At 41.7% G+C, this 19,759-nt stretch overlaps 1 protein-coding gene across 1 annotated transcript in view; it reads left to right on the top strand.

The window, feature by feature from the left end:
* fbn1 (fibrillin 1) overlaps positions 1-19,759 on the top strand; it is a gene marked incomplete at its 5' end in the record, with an annotated part of 56,761 nt that overhangs the window by 14,802 nt on the left and 22,200 nt on the right. Inside the window, 26 exons of the mRNA XM_079217156.1 lie at positions 165-317; positions 431-703; positions 1,381-1,533; positions 1,609-1,728; positions 1,830-1,955; positions 2,883-3,005; positions 4,036-4,158; positions 5,028-5,180; positions 5,770-5,823; positions 5,939-6,064; positions 6,183-6,308; positions 6,438-6,557; positions 7,104-7,241; positions 7,339-7,389; positions 7,486-7,611; positions 7,720-7,947; positions 8,033-8,158; positions 9,284-9,412; positions 10,943-11,068; positions 12,637-12,762; positions 12,873-12,995; positions 13,817-13,942; positions 14,476-14,601; positions 18,199-18,321; positions 19,112-19,234; positions 19,332-19,457. Of these exons, the coding sequence (XP_079073282.1) occupies positions 165-317; positions 431-703; positions 1,381-1,533; positions 1,609-1,728; positions 1,830-1,955; positions 2,883-3,005; positions 4,036-4,158; positions 5,028-5,180; positions 5,770-5,823; positions 5,939-6,064; positions 6,183-6,308; positions 6,438-6,557; positions 7,104-7,241; positions 7,339-7,389; positions 7,486-7,611; positions 7,720-7,947; positions 8,033-8,158; positions 9,284-9,412; positions 10,943-11,068; positions 12,637-12,762; positions 12,873-12,995; positions 13,817-13,942; positions 14,476-14,601; positions 18,199-18,321; positions 19,112-19,234; positions 19,332-19,457 (3,447 nt within the window). The remainder of the gene's footprint in view (positions 1-164; positions 318-430; positions 704-1,380; positions 1,534-1,608; positions 1,729-1,829; positions 1,956-2,882; positions 3,006-4,035; positions 4,159-5,027; positions 5,181-5,769; positions 5,824-5,938; positions 6,065-6,182; positions 6,309-6,437; positions 6,558-7,103; positions 7,242-7,338; positions 7,390-7,485; positions 7,612-7,719; positions 7,948-8,032; positions 8,159-9,283; positions 9,413-10,942; positions 11,069-12,636; positions 12,763-12,872; positions 12,996-13,816; positions 13,943-14,475; positions 14,602-18,198; positions 18,322-19,111; positions 19,235-19,331; positions 19,458-19,759) is intronic.

The following is a 19,759-nucleotide window of genomic DNA, read 5'->3' as shown; positions in this document are numbered from 1 at the left end:
TCATAAATAGGAAGTGATGACTATTGGCTTCTAAATGATGGAAAATCTGAAAAACAACCGCTACGTTTTGATTGTTCTTGTGCCAATATGCTCAACATGAAGACAACACATGCCATATTCCATACAGCATGGTTGGGTTAACTTCATGCTGTTGTTTCCCACAGATTCTCGAGGTGGGTACTGCTTCGCTAGCTTGCTGAACGGGCGCTGCGCCAACCAAAACTCGCAGCTGTTGACCAAAATGCAGTGCTGCTGTGATAGTGGCCGCTGCTGGTCTGATGGATCCTCCCCTGAAATGTGCCCCATTCGTGGAGCAGGTGAGGTTACTCACATCACATGGCTTTAAATTTCTTGTTCTCATCTATGTGTCTCAATGCCTCAGCAACACAGAGCTAACCTCCTGTTGTTTTTCCACATGTGCTCATTTTAGAGGAGTACCAGAAACTGTGCTTCCAGATACCTGATGGAGGGCTGCTACCTGGTCGTGTACCAGGGGGACCCGACCTACCCGGCATCTACCCAGTTCCTTATCCTGAGCAAGTTCCTGGACAAGTTCCTGGACAAGGTCCTGGACCTGTGTTTCCTGGTCCAATTCATATTCCTGGCCAAGTACAGATTCCAGGCCAGACCCCAGGACAACAATATCCATATCCAGGACAACAATATCCATATCCAGGACAACATCCGTTACCACCCCCGCCAGGTGCGCTCCTACTGTCTGCTTTTGTTTGGTTCACAATGTTCATAGCATGTCTTCAAAGCTGATGTGTGCCATGATGGCTTATAACTCGTACTTTCTGGTCTGACTCAGTGGATGTGGAATGTGCCACACCTATTGGCCTTCTGTTGCCATGTACAAAATCCCAGTTTTGAAAAATCACAACACACACCCTCCAGCTAACGAGCTTCATGTTAATGATGGTTACTTTTACTAAGACTCTAATTGTGCACTGACGTAAGGCTGCTCGTTTAATTTGGGTATTAGTGTATCAACAGATAAAAAAGTATAAAAGCGGAAAATGTCCAATCTGAAAGAAAACATTCTGGCATGTTTGCAGACCAGACCATGTCAAGAGTTTATTAAGGCAACATCCTCCACATCAACATTTTAAAACATTTTACAAGGGATCTTGGAAAAGTTTAGGCTTCTCTTAGGAAATTCCAACAACTCAGAGCACTTATGCCATAATGAAAATTATAGTGACTTTAATACATCTGGCAATGCAAGACTACGTGCTTATAAAATGCCAATTTACTTTTGCAAGCAGTTGAGATATTGCGTTTCCTTTACTACTTTGTTAAAAAATGTAAAACAAAACATTAAAAAACAAAACAGTGTTTTTCATTATAGCATTTTATCGGGGTGAATGTTTTTGTCAGGTCCCAGTATTATCCAAACCCAGAACATCACCAACATGTGCCAGGCCTACCGCAGCCTCTGCCTGAATGGCAGGTGTGTGCCCATGCCAGGCATCGGATATCGCTGCGAGTGCAACATGGGCTACAGGGTGAATTTAAGAGGAGAGTGCTACGGTAAGTTTCTCAAGCATTAAAACTGGAGGCGCACGAAGGTGAAGACGTTTCATGACCTTTATGTTTGTTCTCCAGATGAGGATGAATGTGAGAGAAGCCCGTGTGCACACGGAGATTGTGTGAACACCCCTGGGTCTTACATCTGTCAGTGTCCCGCTGGATTCCAGACTACTGCAACCAGGACAGAGTGTCGAGGTTACGCATACACACAAACACACACACACAGGACACACACATGTGCTCACCCCTTTAAGAGGATGTATGTGTTTACTGTGCTACGTGTTTGTGTCTGCCAGATCTGGACGAGTGTGTTGCGAACGGTCGAATCTGCAACAACGGCCGCTGTGTGAACACCGTGGGCAGCTTCCATTGTGTCTGCAATGCTGGGTTTGAGATTACAGCAGATGGAAAAAACTGTCAAGGTTTGTCAAGTTCTGACATTGGCATTTATGGAGTTGATACATTTTTAAAGGGTAGTTTTCTGTAATAACCACAGTATGTGTAATGTTTATGTTTAATGGACCGTAGATCTGTTGGAGGTGGTGGTTTAATACCAATACCCGTTGGAGGCCTGTGCTGTAAGAGACAGCTTTTTAAATTGTCACGCTGGTGGTTTTCTGTGTTTCAGCCCATTAACTACAAAATATGTACATTTTGTATTTCTACCAACCTTTTTCCAAAAGACATATTTACTTCTCTTACCTTGCAGGAATCGATTTCTTTCCATTTATTTTTGTTTGCTATAAAGTCTTGCGTCAGATAGTCCATCACAGAAAACCTTTTGTTTATCCTCCCAGATATAAAATGCTCGCAATTATCCCCATTTAAAATAATATCCTTCCTTTCAATGATGACCGTCTCTTTTACCCTCCCTCCAATGTGGTGGTTCTGAACACCTTTAAACACGAGTCAAACTGTAGTACTGACACATGGAAATTAAGTTTTAAGTGAAAATTCTGCCTGGTGTTTTGCACCAAGATCCAAAAGTCAAGTGTTGGTTACTCAAAAGCAACATTTGTTGTCTAAAATGTCCTGATTCCCATGTTTGCTTAATGTTCGTCCTCTGGATTTGATTTCCTGACAATGGTTTGGCAGAAAACTATACATTCTCCAATGTGTGGAGGAGTGTTTTGAATATAGCCGCTGCATTGGTAAAAAGCAGCAATAAAACTTTGATTAAAGCAAGCAAGTTCTTTTACAATATGATTGTCAAGACAGAATATAGTTCATTGATGTGTAGTTTGTCTCTAGTTAATGATAATGAACGCTGTTGTTAATGCACTAAACCATGTGTATCTTTCCTAAAAGCACTACTATCAAGCAATCAATTTGTTTCTGTTCATCCACAGACCAGGATGAGTGTCTGCTCAGGAACATGTGTCTAAATGGACTGTGTATCAATGACGATGGCAGCTTCAAATGCATCTGTAAACCTGGATTCCTGCTGGACTCCAGTGGACGCATGTGTGTAGGTGCGTTTGTCAGAAAAAAACACAGATCATTACAGTCACATCTCTACGTTCTAATGGAACCAGCTACTTCAACCAGTCGATATTTAGAGTCAATTTGCTCTTTTGATCCGCTAGCTTGTAAGGTCGCTTTCTCTCTGGCATGTAGCAAACAAGCCCCAAAAATCCCCCGAAAAGCCTGGAAAGTCCCCCTCGAGCATCCTGGCAGGCCAGCTGGACATGCAGACTGTTGGGACCCGCCTGTTTTGAGATTCTAGCAGACAGCCTTCCTTAAACCTTTTTAATGCAAAGAGAAAAGAGATTTGGCCTTCTCATGAAATCGACAAAGCACGCCACAATAAGCACTGGTTTGATCACAATTGGTCCACCATTTATGGTTTATGTATTAGATGCTGTTTGGAAGCTTATTTGCAACATGCGTTTAAATTAATGCAATGTTTAAAAAACACCTCCCACTAGCCAAGTCTTTTGCAGCCATTTTGCTCCACACGGCTTCAGATACAGACATTTGATCTCAGAGACACTGACCTGGTTAAGTCATAGCAGAATAAATAAATAGTAGAGTAGTGTGTAGGTGAAGTGTCCTGATGGATGCAGTCATTAATGAAATGTGTAGTGTAAAGGGGCCCTGAAGCTTCATCATTTCTATTTACAGTCTGTCTGTTCCCAAAACACCCAGACAGAAAACGCACACATGCGCACACACACACACACACACACACACACACACACACACACACACACACACACACACACACACACACACACTCACACAGTTATGCATACCATGTCATTGTTTACGCTCATTATGATAATTATTGTAATACGCTGATGGGATCAAGAGGAAAGGAATGTTTTCTTAGCTGAGGTCATAAAATTGAAACTGTGCAGCAGGTTTGGCTCAATTGGTTTTAATGAATCAAGCACCTGAGGACTTTAATAATGCTCAAGCAGGAAATTGGAGCTTTGTACCATTTATTTTGTGAAGAAAAAAAAGTGAACAAAGAGCTGATTTTGCTGTATCTGTTTTTAGACATTGATGAATGTGAGACTCCGGGCATGTGTATGAACGGCCACTGCGTCAACACGGAGGGATCCTTCCGCTGTGAGTGTATGTCTGGGATGGCAGTGGGCCTGGATGGACGGGTTTGTGTTGGTGAGTAAATGTTTTGTTTCCAGGAATGGTTCATGTGTTCATTTTGCATACCTTACTAAACAGTAATCACACAAGCAAAACAAAAAAAAGGTAATCTCTGTTTGTATCTCCTTAAAAAGAAGATGGAAATTAAGGTGTTTTAAAAAAAAAAATGATACACAACATGTCTGTTTAAGAAGTTAATTGAGTACTCTGGGAAATAATTGCTACTTCCAGCAGTTTCCTGCTAGCACATATGCTTAAGCTTCTAGAGAATTATTGCATTGATGATAAAAAATGTTCCCAAGCAACTAAAAGCTCAGAGTAACTTTTAAGGATTTTTCTCACTGCTGTCTTCACATTTTACTCAGAATAACCACAAAATAGACATTTTCCAGTCAAATGAACAAAACTGAATGTGACCACGCAGAGAATAATCACGTTGTAATAAACTTAAAGACCTTAAACAACTCATCCCTCTTGCAAACATATGCTCACTATTATTAATGAGCATGTTTTCCTGCCCCATTGGGCTCTAATCTCCAGGACTGGCACCCCGAGAGCAGATCTGTTTATGCCGTTATTTTCAACATTCCTACAGTATATTCCTCCAAATTACATTTATTTGTGTATTATGTGGAAAGTGTTGAAATGCTGTTGTTCGTTCTTGGTGCTGAGTTCTTCGTCAGGATGATGTCAGCGCAAGAGAATGCCTCAAATCCCTGGATGTTATGAAGAGAGAACAACCATTTGTTTTGCTACTGTTGTTGTTTTTTGGAGCTACGGACTCTCGGCTCCCTGTCTCTCTCCTTCGCTCTGTGTCTATCCTCTTTCCAGAACTCTTGCCTCATCTCTGTTTCTCACACAATCTTTTATTTTGACCAAAACAGACACACATATGCGCAGTACGTGTTATGGTGGCTACAAGCGAGGGCAATGTGTTCGGCCTTTATTTGGAGCTGTGACCAAGTCGGAGTGCTGCTGTGCCAACACGGAGTACGCCTACGGAGAGCCCTGCCAACCCTGCCCACCACAAAGCTCTGGTACGGATACTCGAATCACCCAGCCTTTTACACATATGCAGACACACACACACACACACACACACACACACACACACACACACACACACACACACACACACACACACAGACTTGTGTTTAATTCAAAGCACACCTGTCAAAGTCAGGATGACCAGATCAAATGCTTCGTCTTCTCTGACATACCAGCTCAGATTTCACAAATGACAGAATAGCGCCGATGTAGTCACGGCTAAGTTGTTTGACAGAGACGCCCCCCAGTTAGGAGACATTGACAGCCACCACACTCACACACACACACACACACACACACTTGCACGCACAAACGAACAGACACATATCATCCAGTCACTTCTCATTAGTCCTGCCAATTAAAGTTTCTGTATCAAAAGACGCCAGCGCTGCACCACATTAAGGAGACGGTTTTATATACATCTTGGCTAAATGAGAAACCATGCAAATGGATAATGACATGGTATTAAATGTTTCGCTTTGAGATTTCTCGGATTTTGGCAAATGTGATATTTTCTCAAGTGATGGTATTTGTTCTTTTTTATCAACCAAACTGTGCTGTTTGTGTGTTTTGTTGCAGCTGAGTTCCTGGCTCTGTGCCCCAGTGGCCCTGGCACAAGCGGCGATGCAAGAGGTAACGAACGCAATTTAATTTATATAAAAACAGAAACCAGAGCCATGTAAATTAAACTGGTGGTTAGGTTGTTTTCCTACTGTGACGTTCAACAGGTTATTCTTTGCCTTCTCAGATATTAACGAGTGCGCCCTCGACCCAGACATCTGCCATAATGGGGTGTGTGAGAACATGTTGAGGACTTACAAATGCACCTGCAATGAAGGCTTTGAGGTAGACCTGACGGGCAAAAACTGTGTCGGTAGGTTAACTGCTCCCCTATGTCCTCATCCTCTTTGAAATTGAAAGCCTACAGTCCTCATATCAAAAGCCAGTTTGAGGAAAAAGTCTCTCTCTCTCTGTATGTGTTTTTTCCTCAGATATTGATGAGTGTCTGATGAACCGGCAGCTGTGTGAAAACGGTCTGTGCAGGAACACACCGGGCAGTTTCAGCTGTCAGTGTCCCAAAGGATACCTCTTTGATCCCGAGACAGACGTCTGCACCGGTCAGAGACTCATTCATTCTGTTGTACAGCACAATGTCACTTCCTCACTGCATGCCTGCTATATCAGTCATAAGAAATGACCAATTTGAGAAAAACAGTTCTGGTCTTTTTGCTTTTTGTCTCCCACAGATGTGGATGAGTGTCTGTCTAGCCCCTGTGTTAATGGAGATTGTATGAACAGCCCAGGATCCTTTGTGTGTTTGTGTTCAATCGGCAGTTCGCTGGACAGCTCGGGGATGGAGTGTATCGGTAAGGGAGCATCGTGTTGTTTAATCTGATTTCATAATGTAGACAGCACTTTAATTGGTGTATTTATTCAACATAGAAATACATTTAAAAAAATTAAAGAAACCTGCACTCTGATTTATTCAAACCTATCATGCAATAATAGTATCACGTATTAAAATGAGTTGAAAACAGTTTTAAAAAAGAAGCTTTTCCCCCACTTGTTATTCACACACAAAAAGCTGTCCAGACTCATGTCTAACATTGCAACTGCTCAGTGATTAGCTGCAATAAACAATGTTAGAACAGTTGGATCAAATGCTGTACCAGCACTGTCACACTTGAATGAAATGAGCTCATCGTGAAGCCAGTAGAGACGGGTTGTCCCTTTTTATAGGGCAAGTTAACTATTACTAAGCCATTCAGCACTCCCATTTATGGTAGAACAGCTTTGGAGATTAATTGATTTAACTAATTAAATCCAGACCTTTGGCACAAAAACAACGTGCGGTGTTATTTAATTCCACAGCGGAATGTCAAGTAACTATAAGGGTTGTTTCATTAAAACAGAGACTACTAAGAGCACCTGCTGGCTGAAGATAGTCAATAATCGTTGTGAGGTCAACATCAACGGGGCTACACTGAAGTCCCACTGCTGCGCCACACTGGGAGAAGCCTGGAACAGCCCGTGTGCCAAATGTGAAAAAGGTGAGATGATCAATATGCACCATTTTTGCACATTTTTTGTAAACCACATACCTGTATCAATTGACATTTTATTGTGTGCCCCTCTTTTTTTCCCCAGATCCAATCTGTGGTAAAGGCCTTGCTAGAGTCAAAGGAAACGTCTGTGAAGGTAAGTTCTGCTTTGATGCCACTTGAATGTCATGTGAGCAATGTGAAACACTGGACCTGCTGTTGATGTTGCTCTATTTTCTCTGCCGACGGTTAGATGTGGATGAGTGTCAAGTGTTTCCCGGAGTGTGTATCAACGGCAAATGCATCAACACACCGGGGTCCTTCTTCTGCCAGTGCCCCCCAGGAATGACTGTTGATATGAGCGGCAGGACATGCATTGGTGGGTACTGTCCACGTTTGGTGGTATTGATGACCTCTAACTGTCTAAATGTCATGTTGATTTATCCCACTTTACTACAAATACACGCAATATACGTGTGACTTCCAGACCTGCGTATGGAGCATTGCTACCTCGCCCATGAGGATGAGCGCTGTGCGGCTCCCATCGCAGGGAGGCAGCGTGTGGATGCCTGCTGCTGCTCAGTGGGCGTCGCCTGGGGCCCTGAGTGTGACGAGTGTCCAGAGAGGGGCACTCCAGATTACGTCCAACTCTGTCCTCGTGGCCCAGGCTTCTCGCATAGGGGGGACTTCATCAACGGCAGACCCTTCCTCAAAGGTACTGCGCCCTCCACAGACAGACAGCATGGGTTGTTTCATTAATGGTCTCTCACCTGTCTTTAACCCTCTGGTCCTCACCTCAGATATAAATGAGTGCAGGATGATAAACACCCTGTGCTCCAATGGAAAGTGTAGAAACACCATCGGGAGCTTCCGGTGTCGCTGTGATAGCGGCTATGCTCTGGACTCTGATGAGAGGAATTGCACTGGTGAGTAGTACTGAAGCCATTAGCCGATTAATAGCTCAGTCATTTAGTCGACAAGTGAAATGAATCAACAACTAAAGGATAATTGATTCATCATTTGAGTTATTTATCAAGCAAAAAGGTCAAACATCTGCTGGTTTCAGCTTCAGAATTGTAAGGATCTCTGTTTTATATCATTGTTCATTTTATGTCTTTGAGTTTTGGGGGGATTTGAAGACTCTAGTGATGGGCATATTTCAGTATTTTCTGACATTTTATAGGCTAAATAACATATTGAAAAATACTTAACTGATTAACTTTTTCTTTTCATCTAAAGAATTTGATGAGCTTTTCACATTTCCAATAACATAAAAGCTGTTATACATGTAGCTGCTATTTTTGGCCAGAAAGTTTGCTTAATATCTCCATTGTAAATGTACCAGTTGAGTCATTGTTCATCAGTCCCCCTCTCTGAATCCCTCTGCCAAGACTAATCACAGTAAAGTGGTGTAAAGCCATTGCCTACACTCGGCTCATTCAGTCTAATGGGAGTCTGGCTGCTTTGGACTTGTTGGAGCTGGTCCCTATAGTCTGCATTACTGCTCTGTTGAAATGTGCACACATCATTTTAGGTTTAAATGCCAGTGCCGAGGCTTTATTCTGAAATAATGTATATGGTCTCAGTAAGTAAATGATATCTGAGACCTTTTAATCCTAAATTAGTGAGATCCCAGCAGAAAGTCTTTGTGTAAAGTGTTTCACAATGTGGATTAAATCCAAAAGGGATCGGGCCTTTAGCTTTAGACTTTGGAAGAATCAGATTGAAGAGCTAAGGCTGCTTAAGTCATCCATAAATTCACCTCTTTATCTCATTTGATATCCTTTCTTAGTAAGAACCTTTCGTGCTTTTTCGCTTATTTTGATTTATATTTATATTGTTCCTTAGCATCATTGCTTTTTGCTATTGATATTATCAGTTCCTTCCTTCTTTGTTAAATTACTGAGTTACTGAGTAAAAAACGTTTCCATCATGTTATCTCTCTTTATTCATAAGGAAGAGACCTCTCCAAATGTTTTTCTCTGCAAGCCGGAATGTTAGTGGTGTTTTAAAGAGAAATTGCTGAGTTTTTTTGCATTCCTGTCTTGCAGACATTGACGAGTGCCACATCTCCCCGGACCTGTGTGGAGAGGGAAGATGTATCAACACAGCCGGAGATTTTGAATGCGAATGCTTCGAAGGTTATGAGAGTGGCTTCATGATGATGAAAAACTGCATGGGTGAGTGACGAATCCTCACACACCGACACCAGCAGATGCTAAAAACACCTGATTCTTCAGCTCGAGGTGCTTTGGGACAGATACATGCAGAGACTGCACTCTTTCATATGACATCATTTAGTCTGTGAGGACACGAGTGAGAAACCTGATCTCCTTAACAACTCTCTCACACACCCTGTTAAATGAGCAACATCTGAAGAGCAGATAGCGTTGCCAACCTATAAAGGTCTCAAGCTATAGGGAAGACCTGCCTCACACCCCGAGTCCTAATCACAACCCAGCCGTCTCCTCCACACTCCCTCTCTAGCCATAAACTCTGGATGAGGTGCTTAGACTAACATGCCAGACATGGGACTCACTGTTTAGACGGCTGATATAATCTGAAATTTGCAGGCTGTATATATATATATATGTGTGTGTGTGTGTGTGTGTGAGAGAGAGAGAAAGAGAGAGAGACTTTATTTAAACCCCTGTTGGGTGTTGAAAGGGGTCTCGTCTGTGCAGCCAAAGTTTCGTCTCAATCACTTTGAAAAACTGCTCCATAAAGTCTTAAAATATAATTGTTCATTATTACATACTTGACCTGCATGTGAGGTGCACTGCACAGAATGATTTTCATATGCAGCTACAGTACAAGTCCTAATGGTCTGCCATCTGAGAAAAGACTTAACGCTCTATTTCTGTTCTGGTCCGTTTTTGTCGCCGTTTGATTAAATTCGGAGGAGAAATTGTACACACAAAATGGAGAGACTCAATACTTTTGTTGGCGTAAAGCTGCTGCAAAATTGGCACGTCTAAATTTACTTGCACGCTGTTCCAAAAACAAGCATCAGGGACTGGAACTAATGCAGGCAGGGTTGTAGTTATAAGATCTCGATACTGACTGCGCTAGCAGGCGAACAAAAATAACGAACATGTAAAATAATTATAGACCTTTTTAAGAATCTTTATTTTTGTTACCGTCAATGTATCTAGCTTCTTGACCTCACTTCCAGGCATGAAGCTGCTGCTTGTGTTCTCACACCATGCAGCTATGCTAACAACAAGTACTTCCTGATTGTCAGGACCACAATATCTCTGAAATTGTAGTCTCACATGTTTGCAGGTCAAACAACAATAATGTATTTATATTGGTTCTTCGGAAATGACAAAAAAAGAATATTTGCAGAGATAGAACTCTAACACAAAGGACTTTAGAAAGTCCGAAGTGCAAAACGCTCTGTGGACAGTCGCCAAAATATATTGTCTGCTGGTAATTTCACTTTCTGCTTATTCCCCTGAACAATGCAACATGTACTGAGGGAGGAGTTCTGCACCGCAACTTAACAGTGTGCTCGAGGCTGAATGTTTCCTACATAGTTACTGACACCTAAGTCGTTAGCCCAACCCATGCAAATAGGTTGGCGATGATCAGTTGCAAACAACAGTGAGGACATTCTGTCTTAAAGACCTGATACGAGAAACAAATTTGATTGTGTGTGTGTATGTGTGTGTGTGTGTGTGTGTGTGTGTGTCTTCTTCCATTGTCAGACATCGATGAGTGTGAGAGGAACCCCCTGCTGTGCCGTGGAGGTGAATGTTTAAACACGGAGGGCAGCTTCAATTGCGTGTGCCCCGAAGGACACGAGATCGCACCCGATGGCTCGGCCTGTCTAGGTGAGTGATGAGGTCATCAGAGAGGAGATTCGAGCAAAACCAGCATCAAAACCGAACTTTTTCCGCCGTGCCGCTATTCTCCTTTGTTTGAGAAATCTATGTTGCAGCATATAGTGTCAACTTTATTTTCCTGAGAGATGAAAGAAGGTCAAAAAGAAGATGAGTAAGTGAGCTTTGGATCGTCCTTGTGCATCCTCCTCTGTTTCTGCTTCTGTGTGGGGTTACGATGAAGATACATTCGTAATAAAAAAACCTACATAAAAAAGGTAGATAAAAAGGCAGGAAACAGAAACATTAAGAAAACATTAAAAATGAGAGAAAATCTTAGAGAAATGTGATTCTTATTTATTAGATTGTATTTAGGTTCTGTAGTTTTTACTGTTAATGTAACATTTTGTTTTGTACTTTTCTGAAATTCTGAAGTTTCTGTTTTTAAGAGGCCAACTTTTGTATGTGTCTACCTCTCATCTTGTTGTCGATATATAGGAACTTTTTTACCCTTTCCATACAAAACACCCCAGTTAACACTCTTTGCTGGATGTTGGCTCAATAATGAGAAGTCTCTTCCAGTAAGTCAGTTTCTGTGATTTTTTTCTCTCAAATTTTTGGTTACTCAAGCACCTAGTTGACTGGAGACGTAGCGACAGCACACTCTTTCCACAGGAACGAGAGAAGCGCCTGACTTTTCCCATGCTTTCTATAGTTTCTTAACTAAACCCATGTTTAGTTAGAGTCGCACTGATGCATTATTAACTGGGTGTCATTCTGATGATCTAATGCAGTGTATTAGGGTTTCAGTCCATGACCTAATGCTCAACCACTGCCCTTCAGGCTCATTTATTTTCTTTACAACCCCCCAAAGTAATAAAAACAATGAAAGCATTAATGGAAACTGCCCGCCTCATCCCTTTTGAGACAATGGTCTTCATTATCTCTGATGAAGTAACAAGTTGAAGCGCTAAAATGATGATAATGATAATAAATGTTGGTTATTTAGCATATTTCAGAGATGGGTGTGATATGGTGTGCTCAATGAAGTCAGATTCCTTGTTGGAAATATCCTATTCATCAGTATAAAGTACTGAATCCATCATGAAACATCTGTCAAAAGTTATACTTTGATTAGTGTCTTCACTGTAAGAGCTCTAATGGAGCAATTAACTGTGTTTGTAGAGCCAAAACGATTATCAATTTGTCGATCGACAGAAAAAGAAAAGGCAGCTGTTCAGATAGTCAATTCATCGTTTGTCAAAAAGAATTGCTGCAGTTGTTTCTGTAGTATTAAACTGAATATTATTGAGTTGAGTTTTGATAATGAAGAGAATTGCTAGTGACGCCATACTGCAGGTGACTGTCTTGCTCAATGGCACTTTGAAGGGCAAGTGATTAACATTTAGGAGCATGTGACTTACTCCATTTATTCCATCCTGACTTGCATTTCATGTCCGAAGAATAAAACCATCACGCAAACACACCGATGGCACGTTTGGCTTTTAAAATGGAAGTTATCCTTATCGATTACTTATTCAAAAATCGTTTGAATTTGCTCCATTCTTATCAATCAACAGATATCAATGAATGTGACCTGAGTGACAGGTTGTGCAGGAACGGCCAGTGTGTCAATATGATCGGCCGCTACCAGTGTTCCTGCGACACAGGATACAAATCTACAGAGACCCGACAGGAGTGTGTTGGTGCGTATGAAACATGTCACTGATTCTTTCCTCTCAAAGAAGTTTCTTCTGATTCCATCGTGGCAATCTGAAGATCAAATGTGACGGTGTGTGTTTTTTCTGCCCCTCAGACATCGACGAGTGTACCATTGAGAACGGTGGCTGTGAGACTTTCTGCACCAACTCAGAGGGAAGCTATGAGTGCAGCTGCCACAGTGGATACGCCCTGATGCCGGACCTGAGAAGCTGCACTGGTGCGTAGCTCTGTATCTTGTCTCTCCGTCTGTCATCCTGTCGTTATTCATCTCTCCAGCTCTACAATCAAGATGTCATGAAGTCAAGATGTGTTATCTGAAGAAAACTGCCTTGAAATGATTTCAATTCAGGTTTTTGAGATTGAGAGAAGATTGCACATGCCGTAGTACTGAAGACATTTAACAGGTTGTTTTTTTAGAGAGAACAGATTTAAGAGCAGGAACAAACATAGAGAGACTCACTGCTGTGATTTGACTGGCGCGTGTTCAAAGAAAGCATTAGTTGGTCGTCAGACAATAAAGTAAAGGCCACATCTGACAATTTATCATTTTGTATTAGATCCAAAATGTTACTAAACAGAATAGATAAGTAGATGGTGCTTGTTGATTAATTCCAGGCATTTCATTTAATTTCAATGACTGTAGGCCTCACATGTTGTAAATAGACTATGCCTTTAATTACCAGAGATAGATATACAGACTGAGATCAAAGGCAGTACAAGGGGAATTTCAGTGTATTTTGTGCAAGAGAAGAGCTTGAAATAACTTGAAACCTTATTGCAAAAGGTGTGTCCTGAATTGGCCGTGCTGATTTATGAGTGACAGATTAAATGTACTGTCCTGTATAGGAAAGAGGAATATGCCTCTGAAGTCACATTGGTTTATGTTGTTGCCTTGATGGGTTCTTTTACAAACTGTGTGGTAAATAATACATCAGCATACAAACCTGGATTACTAGCACTCATTACAGTTTGTCCTGTCCTTCACACTTTGTCTGCTCACATTTCATTTTTGATTGCCTCTCTGTCTTCCATCTTCAGATATTGATGAGTGTGAGGAGAGCCCAGAAATCTGTGACGGAGGCCAGTGTACCAACACCCCAGGGACGTACCAGTGTCTGTGCTATGACGGTTTCATGTCATCTGACGATATGAAGACCTGCCTTGGTAATGGATGCACATTTTATGCCTGAAATAAAACACCCCACCCCTCTGCAGCTCTGCATTTACCAGATCCAGTGAGATTTACTGAAACACCTAATGATTATCTTAAAGGTTATCCAAGATATGAGTCACGAGAATAAGACTTAATGACTCAGATCTATGAGTCTGTGTGTGTGATAGAGAACAAATTGCAATGTTGTTGTTGATTTACAAGACATTGTGTTAGTTTGGGTTGAGCATGGAGGAATGCATGACATTTAAAAGTCTGGTTCCACTGAGTGAGAAAACAAAACCCTGCCATCAAGGAGGTTCGGACTTTTAGATCGGTCTGTACAAGCATACTTACTACTTGTAAAAATAAACACATTTTAAAGCCTTTATATAGTTTAAAATATCTAAACAAAACCTGTTTGGCAGGCCACACCAACAAAAACTAATTAAATTCATCATGACCTTTTTCTGTATTGTAGTTGTGTTTAGCAAATTAAAATTCCTGCTCTTTCTCTGTTCCCCTCTTCTCTTCCCTCCCTGTCTAGATGTGGATGAGTGTGATCTGAATCCAAACATCTGCCTAAGTGGGAACTGTGAGAACACGAAGGGATCCTTCATCTGTCACTGTGACCCGGGATACTCTGTCCGCAAGGGAACCACAGGCTGCACAGGTGAGCGAAACAAACCCACACTTTCTTAACCACAACAGAGTTGTCAGTGGACGAACATGGATGGGAGTCAACAGAGGGCGGCTGCTGATTAAGTGGTGCAGGTGAGGGGTGTGTGTGTGTGTGTGTGTGTGTGTGTGTGTGTGTGTGTGTGTGTGTGTTGTGTGTGTGTGGTTTTGTTAAACTACAGGAGTGAAAGCAAGTCAAAGAGACAGGTGAGAAATGAGAAGACGTACAGAGAATGTCTGGCTAACCAGAAGCCGCTCTAACATTACTCACCCTCATTCAAGAGCTCCTGTCTGACTCGACGAGAAACACGCTCACAAACACACGTACTTTGTTAACACACACAACTGCAGCGGGAGCAGTGAGGTCACTGTCTTCTGTCAGATGTATGCATCACATTGTACCTTTGTTTATTCCTTTGTTGCTCTTTCATTAAGGTCAGTTAAACATTACGTGATGGTTGGAAGAGTTCTGGAGCATGCAATTGCCTGAAAGGACTCCAGAACACATAAATACAAAGTCCATCCGGGCAATAGAGCCGCTCTGCTAGTTTGGACTCACTCCTTGTCTAGCCAGAGTTAAGTCTGATTTACGTGGCCACTTAAAAGTTTGGAATTGAAGGGAGAAGAGAGTTTTCGTTCCGCGATCTTATCTGACCTCATCTCAGTTATCAAAATGAGTCAGACACGCAGTCAGCAGCAGCGTGTCTTCCTTCAGACGTAAATAAACCGGTCTGAAGTATGATTCAAACTCACTCACACACACACTCTTGCTCATTCTAATCCCATTAAGATGTCCATACAGTATTTCACTTGTTTTGAGAAAGCTGGGGTTGCAGTAAAGCAGCCGGTGCTGATTCACAGGTTTGGAATTTCAGCCCCAGAATACCAAGGAATCAAGACACTAATTCCTCTCAGGCAGGCAGGCAGGATGTCTTGTTATAGACAAGTGAACAAAACCTGCTAATCTATTTGGATCGGATCCGCTTTCAATATATTCAGACGAAAAATGCATACGAAATTGGTGATCATTGTCGAAAAGCCTCATGTGACCACGTTGGTATGCGTGGATTAAATCTGCTTGCATGCGTGTGACTGTTGATGAATAAGTGGTGCTTTGGAGCTCAGATCTGATCCAGCTGTTGATGAAGCTCCCACAAGAATTATTTTTCTTTTTTATTTATTCCACACTACAACACTCAGTGGGCATGGAGTCAGTATTTGTATGTACACTTTGAGACTTGTGTGTTTGTGCATGTGTACTGGAAAGTTAGGACTGGGTGGAGATGTGCTGGGGGAGTTTACAAGGCTGGGAGTGTCTCGACTTTAAAGAGAAGATCAGGGTGAACGCTAAATCATGTTGACTTTGTCATCTTCAAGTTAAATAACAATACTGTCAAACGATTTGAGCAATTATAGCGAGACTGTTTTTCACAGAACACAATCTTCCTCCTAAAAATGTTCAGTTTAATAGCAATAAAAACACACCTTTGGTCAACTCAAGGGTTTTGTTCTACTCCAGTCTGATATTACCAGTAGCTTATATTAGCTAATGTTTGCCTTGGACCGTAGCAAAGTATCTTTTTCTGACTATTTTGGGGTTGAAAACGAGCCTCGCGGCAGTGTGAAGGCCGCTTTATCAACTTGTGCTCACGTTACGATGCATTTTTAATACTTATCAATATCTCTTTATTGTCTTGTGGTCAGAGATGTTGTCGTTTATCAGAAATTACACAGTGCCAGGATTCTGCTTGTGTCAAAACAAATACATAGAGAAGATGACAGCATACTGCTATTTACACAGTGGAAAGGGGCTTGTCAGGGATGAAACATTTCCTTCAAATGTAATAAAATGGGATTATTTAATATGCTTAATATGGCTTGGATCAGCATATATTTGAAATGTCTCTCTCCTTTTATTTATTTTATATTGTATTACTATTACTTTAGGGCCAGGTTGTCATTTAGACATCTAGCGAGACAGGCAGGCAGACATTTAGACAGAAAGGCAAACAGATGAACAGACAGGTAATCAGACAGCTGGACAGCCAGGTAGGCAGATGTGTAATGGATAATTTTTCTGTGAAACGTTAGCCAGAGTCAAATCAAGCCTCCCCTTTGACACCAGCTGTGACCGCTGACTCTCTTCTTGCATGCAACAACCCCCTGTTTGAATTTTACATTTCCACATGAGAATGCGCGTGTGTTTGTTGTGCTTTGTCTGTCATCAAAGACTTGGGGGTAAATTATCTTTGATTCCGTCTGTAATCCGGGGAGATTTGTTTGGTACCAGCCCTCATATTAACCCCGTCATCAAATGTAGAGTAAATATACCGTACACTCTCCTCAGGAAGACTGTAAACCAGCAGCACTAATCTCTAATTGACAGTGTTTTGAATTGCTACCCTCACAAAGACAGACACACAGAGAGGGGTGCGTCTCATTGGCTGATGAGTCTTAACATCTTGATCGCGTTCATGGCACGGCTTCCCTTGATGTACAGGGACACACACATTCAGACACAATCGCACAATCCCTCGATCAGATCTTTAACACGAGGCAAGGCTTGACATGACGGCCAGTTTTTACAGGGTTGGTTTGACTCACACTGGCAGTCGTCGTTGTTGTAACACCGACAGGCTTTTTCCATTGTCCCATGCAGTTGATCATGTCAGAACTGCCCGAAGAACAAGAGCTGCAGAGCCACATTCACAGTATCTCGTCACCGCCAGCTGCTTCATGGAGATCTTATTGGTTACACCCTACAGGATGTAAACAGCTTCATGGACAGAGTAGATTATAATAGTAGCCAATTTAATTGTTCCCATTAATTGCTGTTGTTCATTTTTTAGAATCCATGGCCAGATATGATAGGTTGGCCCATATAGCGAGGTACTTTTATAACCGCATTATCTACTAAGTACCTCAATATTTCATCCATTGGCAGAGTGCAGATATAATTATAATGGTTTTGACGTGAAGGAATGTTTATTTGTAGAGTTGGAACGTTACCACATCGCATTTTTATTTTACGAAATTATATTTTGGAAAGATTACATTTCCAAACTTGACATCTGGGCTGGTGAGAAAACCAAATATGAGCATTAAAAGAGGGCTGTTTTAAAAGCCTCGTGTGAGAGGTGCAGTGTCTGTGGGTCTGTGTTAAAGAGGGTAATCTTTGCCTCAAATAACCTCAGAAATACTAGTTCAGACAGAGCAAACAGAACAAGGCCTTAGCGTTAGGATATCGTTCTCCCTCTCGACCTTCTTTATAACTCCCCAGACACACTTGCACAATGAAAATCCAGAGCCTGGGTCTGCTCATTAAACCTCTGCAGGAAGGCTATTAGTATCGGAGATCATGAGAATGTCTCTGTGCCTTCTGCTCTGAAATACATGGATGAAGACAGTGACCCAGAAAGACTTAGTCCTGTCGTCTCCTGCTGCTGCCTGTATGCAATTCAAAGCAAGCCTCAACTCGCTTCCACAATGCCAAGAACCCCACTGGACTGAGAATGCAGACCCAAATCATCAGACCATCAGAGCACTGCCTATTTCTCTTTACATGGCCCCTCGTTTGTTTCCTCTTTTTCAGATGTCAATGAGTGCGAGATCGGAGCCCATAACTGTGACAGACAGGCTACCTGCACCAACATAGCTGGCGGCTTTAAATGCCACTGTGCTCCAGGATGGATTGGCGACGGCCTCAAATGCACAGGTAAGGCTGATGGCTTCAAATGAACAGGTAAATGTTGATGGCTTCAAATGAACAGGTAAATGTTGATGGCTTCAAATGAACAGGTAAATGCTGATGGCTTCAAATGAACAGGTAGATGCTGCCACTCAACAGCTCCATTAAAATAGTATATATGATCTCACAGAAGGAAGAGACATTTCTTCAACATTTTGGCGGTGTCCAAGAAAACTGATGTGAGAATATCCAACCAAAGGTTAAAAATACTTTTATTGGGCACACCATTTTTTTGCAAAAGTTGGTGTGTGTTGCCGCTCTAGCCAATATATATATATATATATATATATATATATATATATATTATATATATATATATATATATATATATATATATATATATATTTATATATATATAAGGAGTATCTTACAGTATTTATTGTAAACTACAATACAATGTACAGTAAACTTGTGTATTAATCCATGGCTGAACAAATGCACTATTCACTCCTGTCTGAGTAACTTTTGTTAAACATGACAGTGCCAAGCTATTTAAGGAAATTATTTAGCCTTTTTTGGAAGTGAAACTATATTTCTGAGCTGTTTTTTTAAGATTCACGTCTTGATTTGGAATGAATGTGCTAGTGGAGTGCTGCAGACATGGTAGAGCAGTCATACATTTTTGATAGATGGACTCATGCATAATTAGTTTTTGGTCTTTTCATGAGTTTTGTTACCAAGAAGAAAATATATTCTCAACGTTTGGATGAAGTAGTCTCGACACACATACATGTCATTGGACTTTGTTGTGTTTTAGACCTGGACGAGTGCTCCAACGGGACACACATGTGCAGCAACAACGCAGACTGTCTCAACACCATGGGCTCGTATCGCTGTGCGTGCAAGGACGGATTCTCTGGAGATGGATTCTACTGCTCAGGTCCCACTTCTAAAACCACATGTATTGCTTTCCTAAAGGTACACTGATGCATTCTGTGTTTACGGACTGTGATTGTGTGTTTGATCCCCCCCTACAGACAGCGATGAGTGTGCAGAGAACGGCAACCTGTGTGAGAGTGGCCACTGTCTGAACCTGCCAGGAGGCTTCCGCTGTGAATGTGACATGGGCTTCATCCCGACTTCTGAAGGAAAGGCCTGCGAGGGTAAAACCATACGACACCGCTACTCCTGACTATTTTGGTTCCAGACCTCTGAATTAGTGCTCAAGTCCTAAATTAGGTTGAGTGACTTAAACAGGCCGGGTATTCGGCTCGTGAATGGTTGTTTGTTTCCCTGTTTGGAGAAACAAATGATTCACTGACTTCAAATGGAACTCATGAGATCGGATTTGTACATGGGAAGTACACAATTAGCTTGTTTGCAGGACAGCTCGTTTTAATTAAACGTTTTAGTTGTGAGAACATTTCTACAGACATTTGGTTGTTGGTTTGGTGGTCGGTTTTTG

This window comes from Taurulus bubalis (assembly GCF_910589615.1).
Source record: "Taurulus bubalis genome assembly, chromosome: 4".
NCBI lineage: Eukaryota > Metazoa > Chordata > Actinopteri > Perciformes > Cottidae > Taurulus > Taurulus bubalis.
This window is presented reverse-complemented; position numbering and strand designations above follow the sequence as displayed.